This window comes from Phalacrocorax carbo, chromosome 5 (genome assembly GCF_963921805.1).
Source record: "Phalacrocorax carbo chromosome 5, bPhaCar2.1, whole genome shotgun sequence".
NCBI lineage: Eukaryota > Metazoa > Chordata > Aves > Suliformes > Phalacrocoracidae > Phalacrocorax > Phalacrocorax carbo.
In genome coordinates, this window is record NC_087517.1 from 58,711,470 (window position 1) to 58,727,863 (window position 16,394).

General features: G+C 39.8%; 1 protein-coding gene across 6 annotated transcripts in view; it reads right to left on the reverse strand.

Moving 5' to 3' along the window:
* Positions 1-16,394, reverse strand: part of DENND2B (DENN domain containing 2B) — a 184,687-nt gene that overhangs the window by 47,560 nt on the left and 120,733 nt on the right. For all 6 annotated transcript variants that reach the window (XM_064452672.1, XM_064452671.1, XM_064452668.1 and 3 more), the window contains 3 exons: positions 5,469-5,617; positions 2,520-2,735; positions 695-791 (listed from right to left, as the gene is read on the reverse strand). In XM_064452672.1, the coding sequence (XP_064308742.1) occupies positions 695-791; positions 2,520-2,735; positions 5,469-5,617 (462 nt within the window). The remainder of the gene's footprint in view (positions 1-694; positions 792-2,519; positions 2,736-5,468; positions 5,618-16,394) is intronic.

The window sequence follows — 16,394 nt, forward strand, 5'->3', positions numbered from 1 at the left end:
TGAAAGTGCAAAATTCATTCTCCATTTCAGCAATTAGTTGACTGAACCCCCATCTATGCTAAGCTACAGAGGTGAATGTGCCATCTGGAAAATGGATTTTAACCCTTCCATTTCTTTTTCAGACTTTTTTTTTTAAAAAAAGTGCAGCATTTGAGAAGTCAAAGTAAGCCTTATGAGCTTTGTCTGTCTGGGCAACATTTTCAATCACCAGAACTCACCAAATTGAGTGACAGTAACATGCAAAAGTAACCTTATAACAAGGTTACAAGGTGTATTTCTGACGTGTACTTGCATCAAAGCTCTACTGTACTGGTACTACAAACATGAATTTCTTTTTGGCCCCTGCTTTTCCAGAAGCAGTCTGAAGCACAGTGTGAGTTATATTCACACACCAGGAAAAAGCATGAATGAATTACAAGGTCAAAAATGTGAATTTTGGACAAAACTTAGAGATGCAAATTTCTCAAAAAGCAAACTAAAGAAGGAGCTGGATACGTTCAGCTCATCACACAATTAATAGGGTTGATAATGCTGAGAATTTTGGTTATTTTTAGCTCATCCCTATTTTATCCTCTTGCAGACACTAAGTTATTGTTGGTAGAACAACACATCTGGGGTAGGTGTTGAGGAAAGGGAATCTGTTAATCCTGTAACATTCAAATGGATTCACTGAACTGTGATGCGTGTGTCATACCTCGTAGGGACGCTGTCTCAATATTGGACATAGAAAGTTTCTTCAATCGTTTTTTTCCTCTTTTTGCACTGTAGATGGAATTGATTCTTTGGACAAGCTGCAAAATAAGAAAATGAGGAATCAGTAAGATCAAATACTTTTCTGCCAGGAGACTTAATTAATCTATCCAAACAAAGAATTTGACCACAGATGACAGGCCAGTTGAACCCCACACAAAGCCTTTACTATTTCAAAGTGCATTTTTTATCTCTCTTATATTGAATCCATTTGTTTGAATCACTTATTTTGAATCTCACTCCTTCACCTATGGATATATTTTTTAAAAATTATTAAATAACTCAGAAACCTAAATCGCAATTTCAAAAATCATGCAGTCATTTTTAATAAAAGCACAATAAGCCTGAGGATTCAAAGTAGCTGTTATCCTCTACCACCTCATTCCTCCCTCTTTATGCTATTGTTTCTCTCTTCACTTGCATTGTCTAAGTAACAGTGATCCGTTAGCCATATCCAACTTTGCCAAGCTCTCATGGACCTTAAGATCATATTCTAATTTTGAATAAAAGAGTAACATATGTCTTAGCATCTCTCTGAACTGAGATTTTAGTGCATTCAAATAAGCACAGAAGGAGATGGCCTACCTTTTTAAACCCTTTTCAGGTGCTAGAATGTGATTCTAGGAGTTAGAGTGGTCAAAAATATAAATTATCACAGGATTTATGATAAAACTATGAACATTCATATGCTGAAAAGATAATTTCATATAAGGAGAATGTCTGCCTCTTAAATTAAAAAAAAAAAAGGTTGGGTACAGAACTAACAGCCAAACTGTCAAGTTTTACTCAAAACCAGCTAGTAAGCTACTCTGTAAGTTACTCTGTAACTTCCTTCACGGATCTGTGCTCATTTGTGCAGTAAATTAGGATATTCCAAGGAAGTAAAAATATAGTAAATATTAAGGATGTTGGATTAATCTCCTCCTTTTTGTTTGTTTCCTGCTTAGACAGAATTTCAGACTAATTGACAGGAACATAAAAATCTCCCTCTACTCACAGTATTTACAGCCATATACTTTAAAATACTCTCTCTAATAAGAACAGAAAAGAACAAACTTTTGGTTGTTCACAAGCCAAAAATAAATATATTGGCAGATCTCACACACACACACACACACCCCCGTTGCTACTGTACTAGAAAAGATTTGTTGGGGGGTTTGTTGTTGTTTGGCAGGTTTTTTCCACATCCCATTTTGAATTGGAAAACTCCTTGAAAAATGGAAAATTAATTTTTACTTCAAATCCATCAAGACAACAGGGTTATCAGGATGGGGCAGACTGTGAGTGAATGAAGGGAAACATATTAGGCCAATAATAGTTATTTTCCTGAGACTGGTAAACAAATGATGAGGAAAAAAAAACTACTCCAGATGCTGCTGCATGTTATAAATAATAATTGCTTGGCCATCACACATTCGAACTCATAAAGTTAGGTACACAAGAATACTCTGGCCCACAGAGCTTAAAGAAAAGTGTGGAAGACAGAACTGACTTAAAATCAACTCTGTGCAAAGATGGCAATCAGATGTCTGCTACTCTTGGACAAGGGCAGAGTTACCCACCTCTAGAGAAAGGATTTTCACAGTACAGCTGTATGTAAGAAAGGAGTATGTCTTGGCTCCTGAGAGTTACTGTTTCTGTTTTGATCTCAATTTTCTTTTAGGATACAAAAGTAGCTTTCAGTGGTGGCTAAAGGCTAGATAGAAATTTGCAAGCTCTTCCAGACAGGTGACATATCTTCAGCATAAGCCTTATCACCCTGCCAGTACCTTTGGGATCCTCCTGGCCCGCCGTGTAGAGAGCAGCTCACTTGTGGTACTCAGGCTGTCCTCGTTGAGGCTGGAGGGGGAGGAGGGAATGCCAAGCTGAGCCAGCAGCAGCATGTCATCATGGCTGTGCCGCTTGGGCAGGCGTGGTAAGCGGTGGCTCTTCCTTTCTGACCAGTTCCCAATGCGCAGAGACTGGCTGCTGGGCTTTGAAGGTAACTGCAGGAACAAGAACAGCTTGAGCTCTTCCCATTCTCAGCAACACTTAGTGCAGAAGCAGCTCTTGTGAGTGAGTGGTGGCTACACAAGGACATCATGCCAGGTGAGCCACTGCTGTGCAGGATATGTGCAAAGAGAGGGTTTAAGGTCAAAATGAAGAGATGGGGTCAATATCTAAGACTTCAAAATTCAAAGAAAACAGTAGCACTTTTGGCTTTAGTGCATTTCCATACACCTGTATCATATCAATTTATGAGCCTTCAAACCTAACTTAAAGGCTTGACTGACATCAGAACACTGACCCAATGGGATTGATCCATCTCTTTCACTTGCAGTAGTGAAAATCAAGAGCAATTATATTGAACTTGCTATTCTATTCTAGAGAAATACGCAGAAAATCAAGCTTGCTGTATTTCCATGGTGTTAAGATGTTTTAAGACCTGCCAATGTGCAGAGGTGTGGTTACAGCTTTGTCCTGTATTCCCAAAGAACTCCCTTTAAAACAAGAAATTGTTACCATTGCAGGGTGAAGGGAAAATCGCACCAACAGGATTAAGTAACAAGTAATAGCTGTCTTTAAAAAACTGGGGTTCTTTTGGAGCAGTCCTTTGAGCAGCAATGCCCAGCTCTCAGGGAGGTTAACTGGCAGGCTGGCAAGGCTGGGTCCCTGCCTTCTCCTCCCAAACACAAACCCTGTAAGAAGTTTAACCAGCATATGTAGAAAAAAATACTATTATGTCAAACAGCTGTCAATTGGCATTTGCTAATATTATATTAGCAGTATTACGATCTATAAACCTGCAGTAATAAATGTCCCATTTATTCTACTTGGAGGGCTTACCTATTACAGCGCCATATGATCTGGGATTAAGCACAGGTGTTTCCTTATGTGCAGGTTTTGCATCACAAATACAATGTACATCAACATCAACAATATAAACATTCTTTTTATATATGATGACTTCAAAAACTGAAAATAATAGGAAAGGAGAAGACAGAGTGGAATTCAAAATGACCACAAGCCAGCACTTCTGAGGTCTCTGCTTACCACAGGTTAGCATGCCAGAAAAATCTGCAGCAGTCTATACTTTAATGAAAGCAGTTCTTTTTTGCAGATGACTGTCGAAAGCCTGCTGACCTTGTGATCTCTTCCATCTTGTTTATCATCATCCATGACTGAAAAGTCATGTTGCTAATGCAACTATGTTGCTATGCTGGAAAAACTGGGTGATAAATGATTGCCAAAGCTGCCATTCTTCAGGAAATTGCAACTTTTCTATTTCTGGTCATTGGACAATTACCCAGACCCATAGTTGACCTGGTCTTAGTGTCTCTTCGCTTTATGTATCAGCACAATGACAGCACAATTATGGCAGGACTGACTTCTGGCAGGAAACTCCAGGCAGCATTTCAAAAAGGAGCGACCAGAATAAACATAGCTCTATTGCAAAAATACCAGAGAGTATTTATTTACTGAGCAACTTTACAGAAGTCATTTTCATCCGTACTTTCTTTGGTCACCCTGTGTAAAACAGAGAACAGTGGATAGTATCTTACTATGGGCCTATATGGTTCCTACCCTAATGCTACACCCTATTGGATCCTCTAGACACCACACAATTCCTGTTAACACACACAGAGGCAAAAATAATTGCTATGCATAGTATGTTTCTCACTACAAGGTTATTTTTGTAGCTGCAGTTTCTGTTTCTCCTTACTCTGCCTGATTATGACTTTCCACTTGTTCCCTTTTCAGTAGCTTTGCTAAAAACACTCTTGTTTTACAGGTGACATGCTAGGTGCATACTAAGAATCCTGGTGATAATTCTTTTGTCTCTTGGACTGTGATGCTCACATGCATACAAAATAAGTGAAAGAAAATGTATTCAGTTTTGTTCTAGGTCTCTTTACAAGACAAAAATGTAAATTGTTGTGACCTTTTGTTCAACTGCAAATTTTCTGTTGATTCAGTGCAAAACAAAGTTCTTTTAAAAGGTGTTTTGAATCTCAGAATTAAGTGGGTGATGAAATTTATATTTTTCCTTATGAACACAATGATCCCATAAACGACAAAGCAACTCAGCATTTCATAACATTTGCAAAAACAGACTGCTTTGGAAAATTCATCACAAAATGTAAAGTCTGCAAAGTTCCTGGCCTTCTACTTTACGCTTGTAAGCACAACTTATACAGCCTTGTTAAATGCAGATACTCTGGTTTTTCTGATTATTTTATTATTAATTTATTTACTGAGGAGGCATACTTGGCCTTCTCCATTTTACAGTAAAATATGCCACACTACATACTTCACAAGCGCAAAGTCACAATAGACCTCACGTAACACATGGGCAAGATTAAGCAGATGAGTTTTTCCCCTCCTATCCCTACTAAAAAGCCCAGCAGCAAACACAGGCAATTCACAAAGAGGTGCAGCCATACAAATAATTTAGGGCCAGATTCAGCTCACAAACAACTGGTGGATGGATTCTGCTTAAATTCATCAGGCTGTAGCCAGCACAAAGAGCCATCAGCTTCTGCAGCGCAGTGCTGAGTAGCTGAGCTACAGCTGACAACAGCATTCCCAGCAACGATTTATGCATTTGACCGCAGTCTTTTTCCAGATACTCTCTATCATTTGGTACAGCTGCTTTTCCTCCTATGCCATGATTGATTTTTTTGCAAAAGTTTTAAATAACCTTCAAGCACAGAAAGACCGGTGCATCACACTGTTACCTGGGGAGGTGATGTGTATTTCCTGTCCTGTGATGTCCACATCCTGTGCAAAGAATCTAGGGAATTCTCGGACAGCTGATGGGATTTTCGGCCTGTGTGACGGCCTTTCAGATCCACATCCTCATACGGGTTTTCCTTGGGTGGCTCGCCTTCAAGTTTTTTTTGGGTTTTTTTAAGAAAAGAAAAACAGACAGGAATGTAAAGTTAAAAAAAAATAAAAATCATGTGAACCAAGTGAAAGGCTTTTAGAAAAGCTCCTCAGCTTTCAGCATGACTCATCCCTCTAGCTGCAGCTGGAAGTATTTGGAGGAGAACTTGGCTATGAGGTCGACAAGTTTCTTTGGGTTTTTTTTATGGCTTCTTTTTTTTTTTTAATAAAATGCAAAGATTTCACAAGACGTGCTTCTGAGCATCCACAGATGTGGAAAATTTATTTATATATAAAAGCTAAGGTACATAACTACTTTAAAGTGTATCAGTAGATTTTATAAATCTGTAGCAGCCACTCACAGGGTGAAATGAATAGCAATAAATAACTGTTCCCAACATACCACCCTTACACAAAATAAGACAACTTTTATTTGATGCTACCTTCACTTTTCTCTTCCCCTGAAAGAAAGCAAAGAAAGAATAAATATTTGAGCTCAGCAGTGCCAACAGAGAAGATTGGAAAAGGTAAAAGATGAGGGAAGAGTTTCTGCCTTGACCATACTGCATCCTCAAAGTGTTCTTTAAAACACACCATGCCTTCTAATTAAGCAGCTATTCATATCAATTTATGTAAAATTAACATCACCCAGAAGGAAACTCATCCTGCCAGTAATATATAGAGGCTTGAACAGTTAATTGCTAAATATGACATAAATGAAAAATACATCAAAAAGCAGAATGCACTCTTGAATTTTTAGCATTTGAAAACCAGAATCAAAATTTATAGTCCAGATTTAAGTGAGATCCAATACCCTTCAGCAGCTTAAGGACCAGTGCAATAACGCACTGTCTTCTCAAAAATTCTGAACTCACTAAACCTCTCACTGAACTAAGAAGCATGAAGACGAATGAGAGCCACCAGTAAAATGAACATTTTGTATCCATTTTTTCAAACAGTTCATAACCAGCAACTGGTTTAGAACTTCAGGTTTTTCGAACACAGGGTCCTTCCAGTTTTCCAACCATCTTACACAGAAAATCATCCACAAAATAATTATCTACTCAAATTCAAAACTTGACATTGCAGAAGCTTGGAACATGCAGGAAGTTCAAAGCTTTTGAGCCAACTTGCTTTTGGTTTTATATCTAAAGATGACTCTCAAACTCATGGGTTTAGTACAATATATGTTACAATACAAGCTATTAAATATAAGAAATTCAGATTTTATGACATACTATATCAATTAAGAATTTAAAACAGAAAGCTATATCGTGGTTTATTATTCACACTGTTACAGTGTCACATCTTACAATTAATTAGCCATTTAATTAGCCACCACTTTTACAGAGATGACAGTTGAGGCAGAGGTATTTTCAATAACAGCAAGGCCTGGATTAATACCAAGTTTGTTTGACTAACATTTTTTTTTCCCCTGGACAGAATATTATATTTCCTCATTGTACCAAGAAAACAAAAGTAGTTTGTGCTTTCTACTTTATTGTTAAGCCTGGAAGTGTAAGACTGCTTGATTAATCAATCATAGTGATAAAAGCTTTTGATTAGCAAGTTCACATATTCACAATACAAGTAAAAATACAGTTTTGCTTTGGTAGTGCATCGTACTAAGATTTCTAGTCAAATATAAGCACAAGAGCGAATGTTTTTGCTTTGTTTTAATTAGAAGCCTGAATAACTGCTGCTCTTGAAGAATGTTTGAATTGGCAATCACAGTCTATTATTTCATCCAGAGGGAATCCGATTCTAGAGGCTGCACTATTATCATAGTCAATCCACATGCCACATGGAAAGAACACCCTCAGGTGCATGGGGTACTTAGAAGAAAGACCTTTTGATTAATGCAATGAACAGGCTGAATCTTAAGAAACAAATATTCCTACAAAAACTTAAAGCTACAAATGTTCTGGGAGGACTATGGAATTGATTGATTCCTTCTGCAGGAAGAGAAATAAATAGATATTGCACACTAATTCTGTTACTTGTGAACTCTAGAGCTCTAGATATGATAATCAGAAGAACAATAAATGGTCAGCTTTCCAAAATGGTGTTGCTTACTCACAGCTATGTGGATTGTACTAGCATAATAAAATTTCTTGTAAGCCAAAGTCAAGTACAGGTCAGGCAAGCATTTTAGAATGGATTAACAGATTTCAAAATACCCAGCTACATTAGACAGTGCTTAAACATATGCTTCCTTGTGAAAACAAATGTTATTACATTAGTCTGTATAGTATCCAAACTCCTGAGAAAAAACAAGCCCATCAGTTGAAAAGAAACCTTTTTAAAAATGTAAAGCATTTAATAGTTTTAGGGTGACTCTCTTTCCAAGATGCAATGTAAAACAGAATTGCTTGAACCCAGTTAAACTCAACATTACTAATGTTGACCTAAAATATTAAGTATAGAAACAGGCCCAGAGAAGTCTTGGATGAGAGGAGAGGGAGGAGCAAGGAACTATGAGCAAAGGCTGCTTTTCTGACTCAGATTCTCTACCAAAAGAAAGCTCGGGCCAAATTCCTGTTCAGTGTAATGTGGAGGTCAGTGGAGACACCACAGGGATTTTAACCCTTTCCCTAGAGCTGTAAGAGTTTCTTCAGATGACTGGCTTGCTGTTCAAGACTTATTTCTTTTATTTTTCTCATTTGCTTAAAAATCAAATTATTTCAAGGCTTTTTATTTTATTTTGAAAAGATGCCTTGAGACCAAGTATGCCACACTTTTTTTTTTTAATAAACTTGCCCACCAAATCTCTGATAATAAAATAGTCTAAGCAATCTGAAACAACCTGGTTTTGCTGATTTAGCATTTGAACCCAGTATTTGGTTCAGCCAGTGAACTAGAAGAGAAGTTTATTTGTCTAGGTCTTCAGTAATTTTCAAACCACCATTTTTCAGTATATATGCTCTCCCTGCTGGATGAGACCAAAAGACCAGATACGGAAAAAGAGCACTAGGCAGCCCAAACATACGGGTTTCTGGGTGCCAAGAGCAGGAAGGACAAGTGACAAGAAACCCAAGATGGCAAGCAAGCTAAAAAGATGCGTGGGGGTACCCTGAACTGCCTTAGAGCAGCATTTAACCCTATCATTCTGCACTGTGACTCCTTCCTGTGGGAGAAAGACCTGGGAACTGATGACCACTGGCAGATGGGGGTCCCACACCACAAGGGGGCTTTGGGGAAGGGCTGCAGTGGTAGCTGCTACTATTGCTGCAGCACAAAAATGAGGGAAGTTTCCATATAGCTGGGCTAGCTCACAGGTTTGCAGCTTTGATCTCTGCATTTCTCCATAACACCATTACTTCTCTAGTCCCAAGACCCAGGCAAGGAATGTTCACAATCTGCAAGCTGCAGTGCTTTTGCATTCATTTGGATTTGCTGCAAAAGGAAAACACATTTACAATGAAAAAGCAAGGAAACATCCTTGTTCCTTCCATACAGATGTCTACTGGAAGCCAAAAGGAGAAACGTTATGCAGTATAGAGGTTAGGCTTGTCTTAATGAGGCTGATCCAACTGCCACACAAGACAATAGCAGACTATCACAGACTTCAAAGGAAGCTGAATCAGACCCCCAGAATGCATATGGTCACATGAAGTAGCAAGCCTTTGGCAAATACCGTCTCTAATAACCACCCCTGCTTCCAGATCGGTTCCCTTTATAAGCACTTTTTGTCAAGTTTCCCATTCTCTTGAGTTCTACGTACCGAACTGCTGAGTTAACACAGGACATTTATCTACACGACTTTTATCTTCAGAAGGTCTCACAGGCAAATTAATGATTGGTCCATAGAGGAAAGAAAAAAAAAAAAAGAAAATAACCAGTGATCTTTAGAAAAGTCCTGAGGAATGCAGTGCCTTCAGCTTAAGCATCGATGAATTTCCTCCAGCAGTTGCAATTCCTCACTCCGTGATGCTCTGCAACTCAGCCCCACCGAGTCCTGAGGCAGCACACAATATTCCTCTGCTCAGCCTCTCACACGTGGCAAATGGGAAGCAGAGACAGACTCAGCAAGCCTGTCTCATGCTGAGAAAGGAGTGAAAAGTAAGGCTGAGGGGGAAAAAAATGCAGGCAGACACTTCTCTATAAATGGCAGAAAGCAGGGAAATGCACAATTTCTTTCTAGATAGGAGAAATAATTATCAGAGGAATGAAGTGATTGACTGAGTACCGATTATAACTCCTGCCTTTCGCACTGCCAGGAACCTAGAAGAATCGAACAGCGGGTGTACAGTAAGAGAAAGGACTCATCAACTTGTGTTAACTTGGGTGCCTAAATTAGGAGCCAATGCTCACAGAGGAGATCCGGTCTCCAGAGAATGATGCTGAATGCCCAAGCTAAGAGCCTTCTTTGTTGGCTACATAGAAAGCCCAGGCCCCTGAGCTGCACAGCTGAGTTAGGCAGAGTTACCACCTCACAAATGACGAAGTGTGTATTTCCTGCATACTACAGCATGTGCACAAAATATAGGGCAATTAATGTATTTTACATTATAATGAACTGGGAGATGTAAGCTTCAGCTGCCATCCGAGGAGAGACTTGATAAAAAACAGCATATACCTCCAGAGGCAAGGAGGTGGAAATAGTGTCAATAAATAGGCAGGAAAAGAGGCCTGGATAGGTAGAATGAGGATGGAATAACAGACAAGTAGAAGTACCCAAGAGAGCAGTCTGTAAGAACTTCTGCTACTTGAGGCACCTATCCCTGAAAACTTTTGCAATATTTCTGTAACAACAGACACAAGGTGCAACATCAACTCCTTTCCACACATAATCCTTCTGATGGCACTTACAGATTATTGAACCACCTTTTTTGCCCTCTGCCCGTGACCTTTGTTCAGTCGTATATATAGCCCAGTTCATCCAGCTTGTGCACATTTGGTGCACACAAGCCCTTGCAGAAGATTAAGATAAAATACAACTGGGCAAGGAAGAAGCAAGCAGAGGAGGGTGGTTGGGAAATTCTGCTCTTGCTGCCATTGAAGAGGACTCAATGGGAATGAACCTCTTAGTGCAAGCACTGCAAGGGGGAACAGCACAGGTTTTATGTGCTGTGCAGGCTTACAGCCCCTGAGTATCTCTGGACACTTAGGTCCAAAGAACTGCTCAATGGTGAGAATTCAGGTATGTTCTGCATGTGCATTACTCATTTTATTCATAAAATTACACAAACACAGATTCACTGGAGGAAAGCTCAACCACTGGGATGTTTATGAACATGTTCCTATCAAATGGATAAAAACCACAAAATCTCCACACTATCATAAAGCATCTGCATTTAGATCTTTAGTACATAGATGAGCTCTTTTAACATTAGAGAAGCTGCAATTTGCATCTCAGCTGAGGAATTTACTCCAGGAATCTGTAGAAAGAGGAATTATTTCAATATCAAATTACAGCTAAGACACATTGTAGCTGCTTTGAAAAGCTATTGCTGAGCAGTACTAAGTTACAGACCATTACTTGCTTATAAACCTACTACCCAGCGCATCAGCTCAGTACCACGTTCTCAGAAAAGTGGTAAAGCATCTGAAACATGCAGAGTGAGAAGTCTAAAATGCAACCAGCCTTTTGAGCCCTGGTCCATGGATTTTGTAGGCAACAGCCTGTGCTTTCTAAATGTTTCCGGTTTTGCTTTGTTTGCCTTGTAATAAGCAGAAGAAATACTGCAGATACTTTCAGCTCCCTGCCATCTCTGCAGGGGCTGCAAGAGCTAAGAGTTGTAACCATAATGAAGCATTAGATAGAGAAGAACAAGCAATAGCTGTTAAATGCATAAGAAATTTCACCCCCAAAAATCACCCATTTAACACTCAGTCCAAAATCATGTGCATGAAAACATCTGATGAGCAACTATTAGCACGGTACAACATCACCATGACTAAGCTGCTTGCGCTTCTCAGAGGTTTAACCCTGCTGACTTCAACACAGTCTCTGTGAATTTAAACTAGGATTTGGGAGAGAAGCCTCGTGGTCATTTTACTCTCTGATTTACTAACTTGCAGCATTGACTAGAAAACCAGGTGATAAAGCCAACACAGACTGTCAGAAGAAGCTGTAGTGGATGGTATAGCTGTGAGACAGGCTCCACAGAGAAAAATGGCGATCTAAGTAAAGCATGAGATGATTATTAAAAATAACTGAAATCCATGTATCCTGATGTAGCAACAAAGCAGCAGGCTGATCATCAATAGGATCAGACAGCTGGAATATTTGGCCTTTCATTGACAGGCCCATATGGACATTGTTTGATTTAATGTGCTCTGGCTGCCATTACCCTACACTGTCTATTATTAAAATTGCGACTATTACACTTTCCAAAAACTCACATGCTTTTTAGATTGTGAGAGGCGGACTGGGGATGTGGAAGAAAACAGGAACATACGTTTCCCTGATCACTGCCTGCACCATCATTTTGTATCAATCCTAGCTCTGTCTTTGACTAACAACTATAGAGACCTCCTGGTAAGAGTCTGACTGAAAACCCAAAATGTTTTCAAGGAAGCAATTAGCACAGTACTGCTGGCAGAGATGCAATATCTCCAAGATTGCTGGAGCTTCAGAGCAGCCAAACAGATCCAGTTTCTTACAGATTTGTATAACCCTTCTGATGTGAGATGATAATATGACAGACAGACAGAAATGTGATACGAAAGCACGACAAGCGATAATGTGGCGTGTGATGATGGGATTTTACTGGAAGGATCAGCTCACTGTCTTTCTAACCTTCTTCCACATTTACTGGAAGAAGTTTGCAAATGTTCTAATTTGAAAGCAATGTCAAGCTGGAACATCTCCTAACTGGACTTCAGTCATGATTTCTGCAGCTCTTGGCACGCACAGTGGAGGATTCAGTAAAACAGCTAAAATCATCCCATTTGTTACATGACATGCACTATGTCCAATTTACCTCAGAATTCAAAACAACTAATCGTGTTAGGAGAGATGAGGGGACTTACCAGGATGGATAAAGGGAGTGGCACACTGTTCTGGACTCCACAGGGAAGGTTAAGTCACTGACATTCCCTCCATCCTCAGGATCTTGCCTTATAGGTCCACACCTGCCTATTTTAAATGCTCAGGCACCCACCTAGGGTAGGCTACCCTGACACTCCACTTAGTAATGCTGATTTAAGATATATTGCTACATTTCCTCGCTTATGAGTTCTGATGTATTGGGAAATAGCTGAGAGACCCAGATTCATCCATTCTTATCTCTCTGGAAAAGACTGTACTTACCCAAGTACAACAACCTGGCACTCACTAATTTCAAGGAAAGTTAGCTGCACTGAAAGAAGGACATTTTGTTCCCTGAGTGATTATCAGAAACCTATATACAAGACTTATGTGTATATAAAAAAACCCAACTTTTCTAGGCCTGGTACCAATCTGACTGGTTTGGGGCTTTATGATGATTTCTTTTTCGCTCAGCCCTCTGACTGTAAAGAAGGCCCATGCAAACCCAGAGCTAGTTGCCTTGTTATAGTGCAGAAGTAAACAAGAAGCTGATTCTCCCCAAACTGAGTGAGATACTCAACTTGACAGAGGAAAACAGCTAAACAATTGTGTGTAACCACACTGTTTCACTTTCAGTCACCTTGAGTGTCAACTGTAACAAGGTTCAATCATGTATCTCCAGAAGCACAAGTGGTATCTGTGCTATTATCAGTCTAACTCCTCTTAAGGTGCAAAAAATATTTGTCAAGAGAAGTATCCAGCTATTGAAATGGCTCAAAATCTCCTAAACGTGGCACTGAACAGGTCCAGAGAGCAGAAGTGTGCATGAGAAACTCCTCCCAGGAGGACAGCTGCCCCAGGACCATGGATTGCAGAATGCTCCCAGTGGGAGCCCCCCAGCAAGATCCCATTCAGAAATTCATCCTGGTTTTAGAGATCCCACAGCAATGTTTCTGGGACATTGCTTTACTTTCTAGATTGTTTCAGCTCTAGCTTTCAAAGTAGACACAGCAGCTGTCAGCAGCTCCTTCTCCTTCAACAATCTCAGTTCTGCTGTTTGCCTCCTTTTCTTGCTTTCCTCCTTCCAGACAGATTTCCCACACAATTTAACTATCATCTTTTATTTAAAGCTGATCTGAAATGATCTGACTCTGCTGACTGAGAGCTTCACAGGCTCCAGAAGAACATTCTGACTGGCTTCATTAATTACTTCTCAATAAACATAAATAAAACCAGAGATGGGCCTGAACCCATGCTCTGCCTCTGAACATTTATTTCTGAGCTGGGAAGAAGTCTGTAACCCCATCCAGAATGTGTGACTGACTCTAGTCTCCTCAATGGACCACAGAGAAACTGTAATGTGGAAATAGGGAGAAATGAGGAGGAGACATAACTGACTTCCAAGGCAAGCTTTCAAGGTGGCCTCTACCACCGCGGACAGTATCAAAATCCCAGATCCAAAGGCCTGTGCTCTTTTAGAACCAGAACTCAATTGCTGAATCCCAGCTTTAAAATAAAAATGCTTCCAACTTTTAACTTTGCATAATAACTGTGGTATTGACTGGAGGAAAGATTTTTTCATAGGAATTTGTGCCAGTTACCTGAACCATATGCTTTTGACTATCCTTCTCTTCCCCAGGTTATCTGTCCCTCTTTAACAGCTAATCCATCTGCCTGGGTTCACATTCCAACCACTGGAGTCTCCTTGAGAAGACCATTTCCTCAGCCAGTGGGTATCTGATGGACTTCATCTTCCACAGTATACTGAAAAATGTCAGTTGGAAAAATACCTGCATTTAACGAACAAAGGAGCCCCATGCTGCTGACTATATTAACCACAAGGTTAATAGTAGATCACTAGACTATATACATAGGCTATATACATAGGCTATATATATACATAGGCTATATATATAGGCTAGGTGATATACACAGCACTGGGACCTGCCACCAAGCAGCTTTAACAAGGTTTGGCACTGATACCTATCATGCCTTTGACATGCTGCCTAACTTCTGGCATAGACCAGGCCTGGCTATATGTAACAGGCATATGCTGGTGTCCACAGACTTTGTGTTCCTAGGCACTCTGCTGCTAGTGAAACACCAAAACTTCCCCAGAGCAGTAGCTGACACCTATGTTCCTCCTCACAGGAATTTGATGGAGGGGAATAAACTAAAAGATGGATTTCAAGCCCTGGAGCAATTCTGGCAGACCTATGCACTGGGAAAAGGCCTAGCAGGACGCCTGCCAATCAATGCAGAGGAAGAGCTAATGTGACCCCAAACTGCCAGGCACACACTAATGCATGTGGCCAAGCCAGACAGAACATGGGTTTGTCCACTGCAACCCAGCACAGTGACCACCCAAAAGAGCTCTGGCTACAAAGTCAAGCCAGTCTTGTCCCAAAGAAAAGTACAGCCTAATCCCAGCTGGGGACTCTAAAAGAGGTTAATTCATTAACATTGTCTTTCACATTAGTTAACAGAGTTCTAAGAGTGCTTTGGACCGTTGTAGTTTAGTGAGCATGCGCCAGTCTTGCACGTGAGCCAGTCAGGCAGAATGGGAACCTTACTGGGGCAAGACCTCTCTGCAGTAGAGGTCTCCCATTCTTATACAAACTGCTCTTCTTATTGCACAAGTAAGAGTCTATACCCATCAGAAGATGAATAATCTGATACTCATACACCTGAGCTATTAGCTGAATAGTCCACATATGACTTCAAAAACAGCAGGGAATCAAGAAACCCTGCTAATCACAGATTTTCAGGGTGGAAAAGCATTTTAATCACTTTCCATGTTTTTAGGAAAAAAATGTGTTTTAAATGAGGGTCAGGCAGCTATAGGAGCAAGTGGCTCTTGCTTTGTCAGAGCAAATGGAGTTGTGTGACATCAGATTAAACATTCTCAATCCATGAAGCAACATGCACATCCCAGCTAAGCAATGGGTCTCCTACACATCTATGTATCTCTTAGAGGAAATCTCTACCTGTTGTACTGTGTCCAGTGCTCTTATGGGTTACAAGCAGAGTAAGAAGTCTTGCCTAGTCAAAGATTTCTTCCACTATATTTGATTTCTGAATTGTGAGTGCAATTTCTCTTACAAAGACAAACTATAATTTACATGGTTTTACTAGATTTTCTCAAGTTAAACTTAATATTGTACCCTTAACCTTGCCTTCACTTTACTCATTCAACTTTTTTTGGTGATGATAACAAGTGCTTTCTTCTAGATGTCAGTTGAAAAATGCCTCAGAGACACCAGTCCTTAAATAACAAGTATCTCAACTGCATTTAGGGGAACAGACTGGAAAACCAAAACCATATGGTAAATATGACAGGAAATACTGTTGTCCACAAACACAGCAGAAGCAACCATCTCAGATATTTCTTAATACTATGACAGTTTCTTGAATTCACACAAAGCCAAGCATGGCTTCCCCAACTGGATTCATAAAGCCACATCAATTTTGGTCTGATTAAAGACTCATTCAAAACCACAAGAAGCAAAACAATGTTAAATTTACTATGACTGCCGCATTCCTGTGAGTGCTAGTACAGAAGATGAATGAAGTCCACATGGTTCCTTACACATGGAATACAGCTCTGATTAATATTAGGAATGTGCACCCCTTTACACAACTGCTTCTTGATTAATGCAGAATGGGTCATTATGTTCCAGTCCAATACCTGTCTTGAATTTAACATGTAGATATTTCATCTATTAAAATGTACAAAAATATTACAAAATTAAACAAAGCATCTGGTTCATGATGTCACTGGATTTCAAAGCACAATCATTTC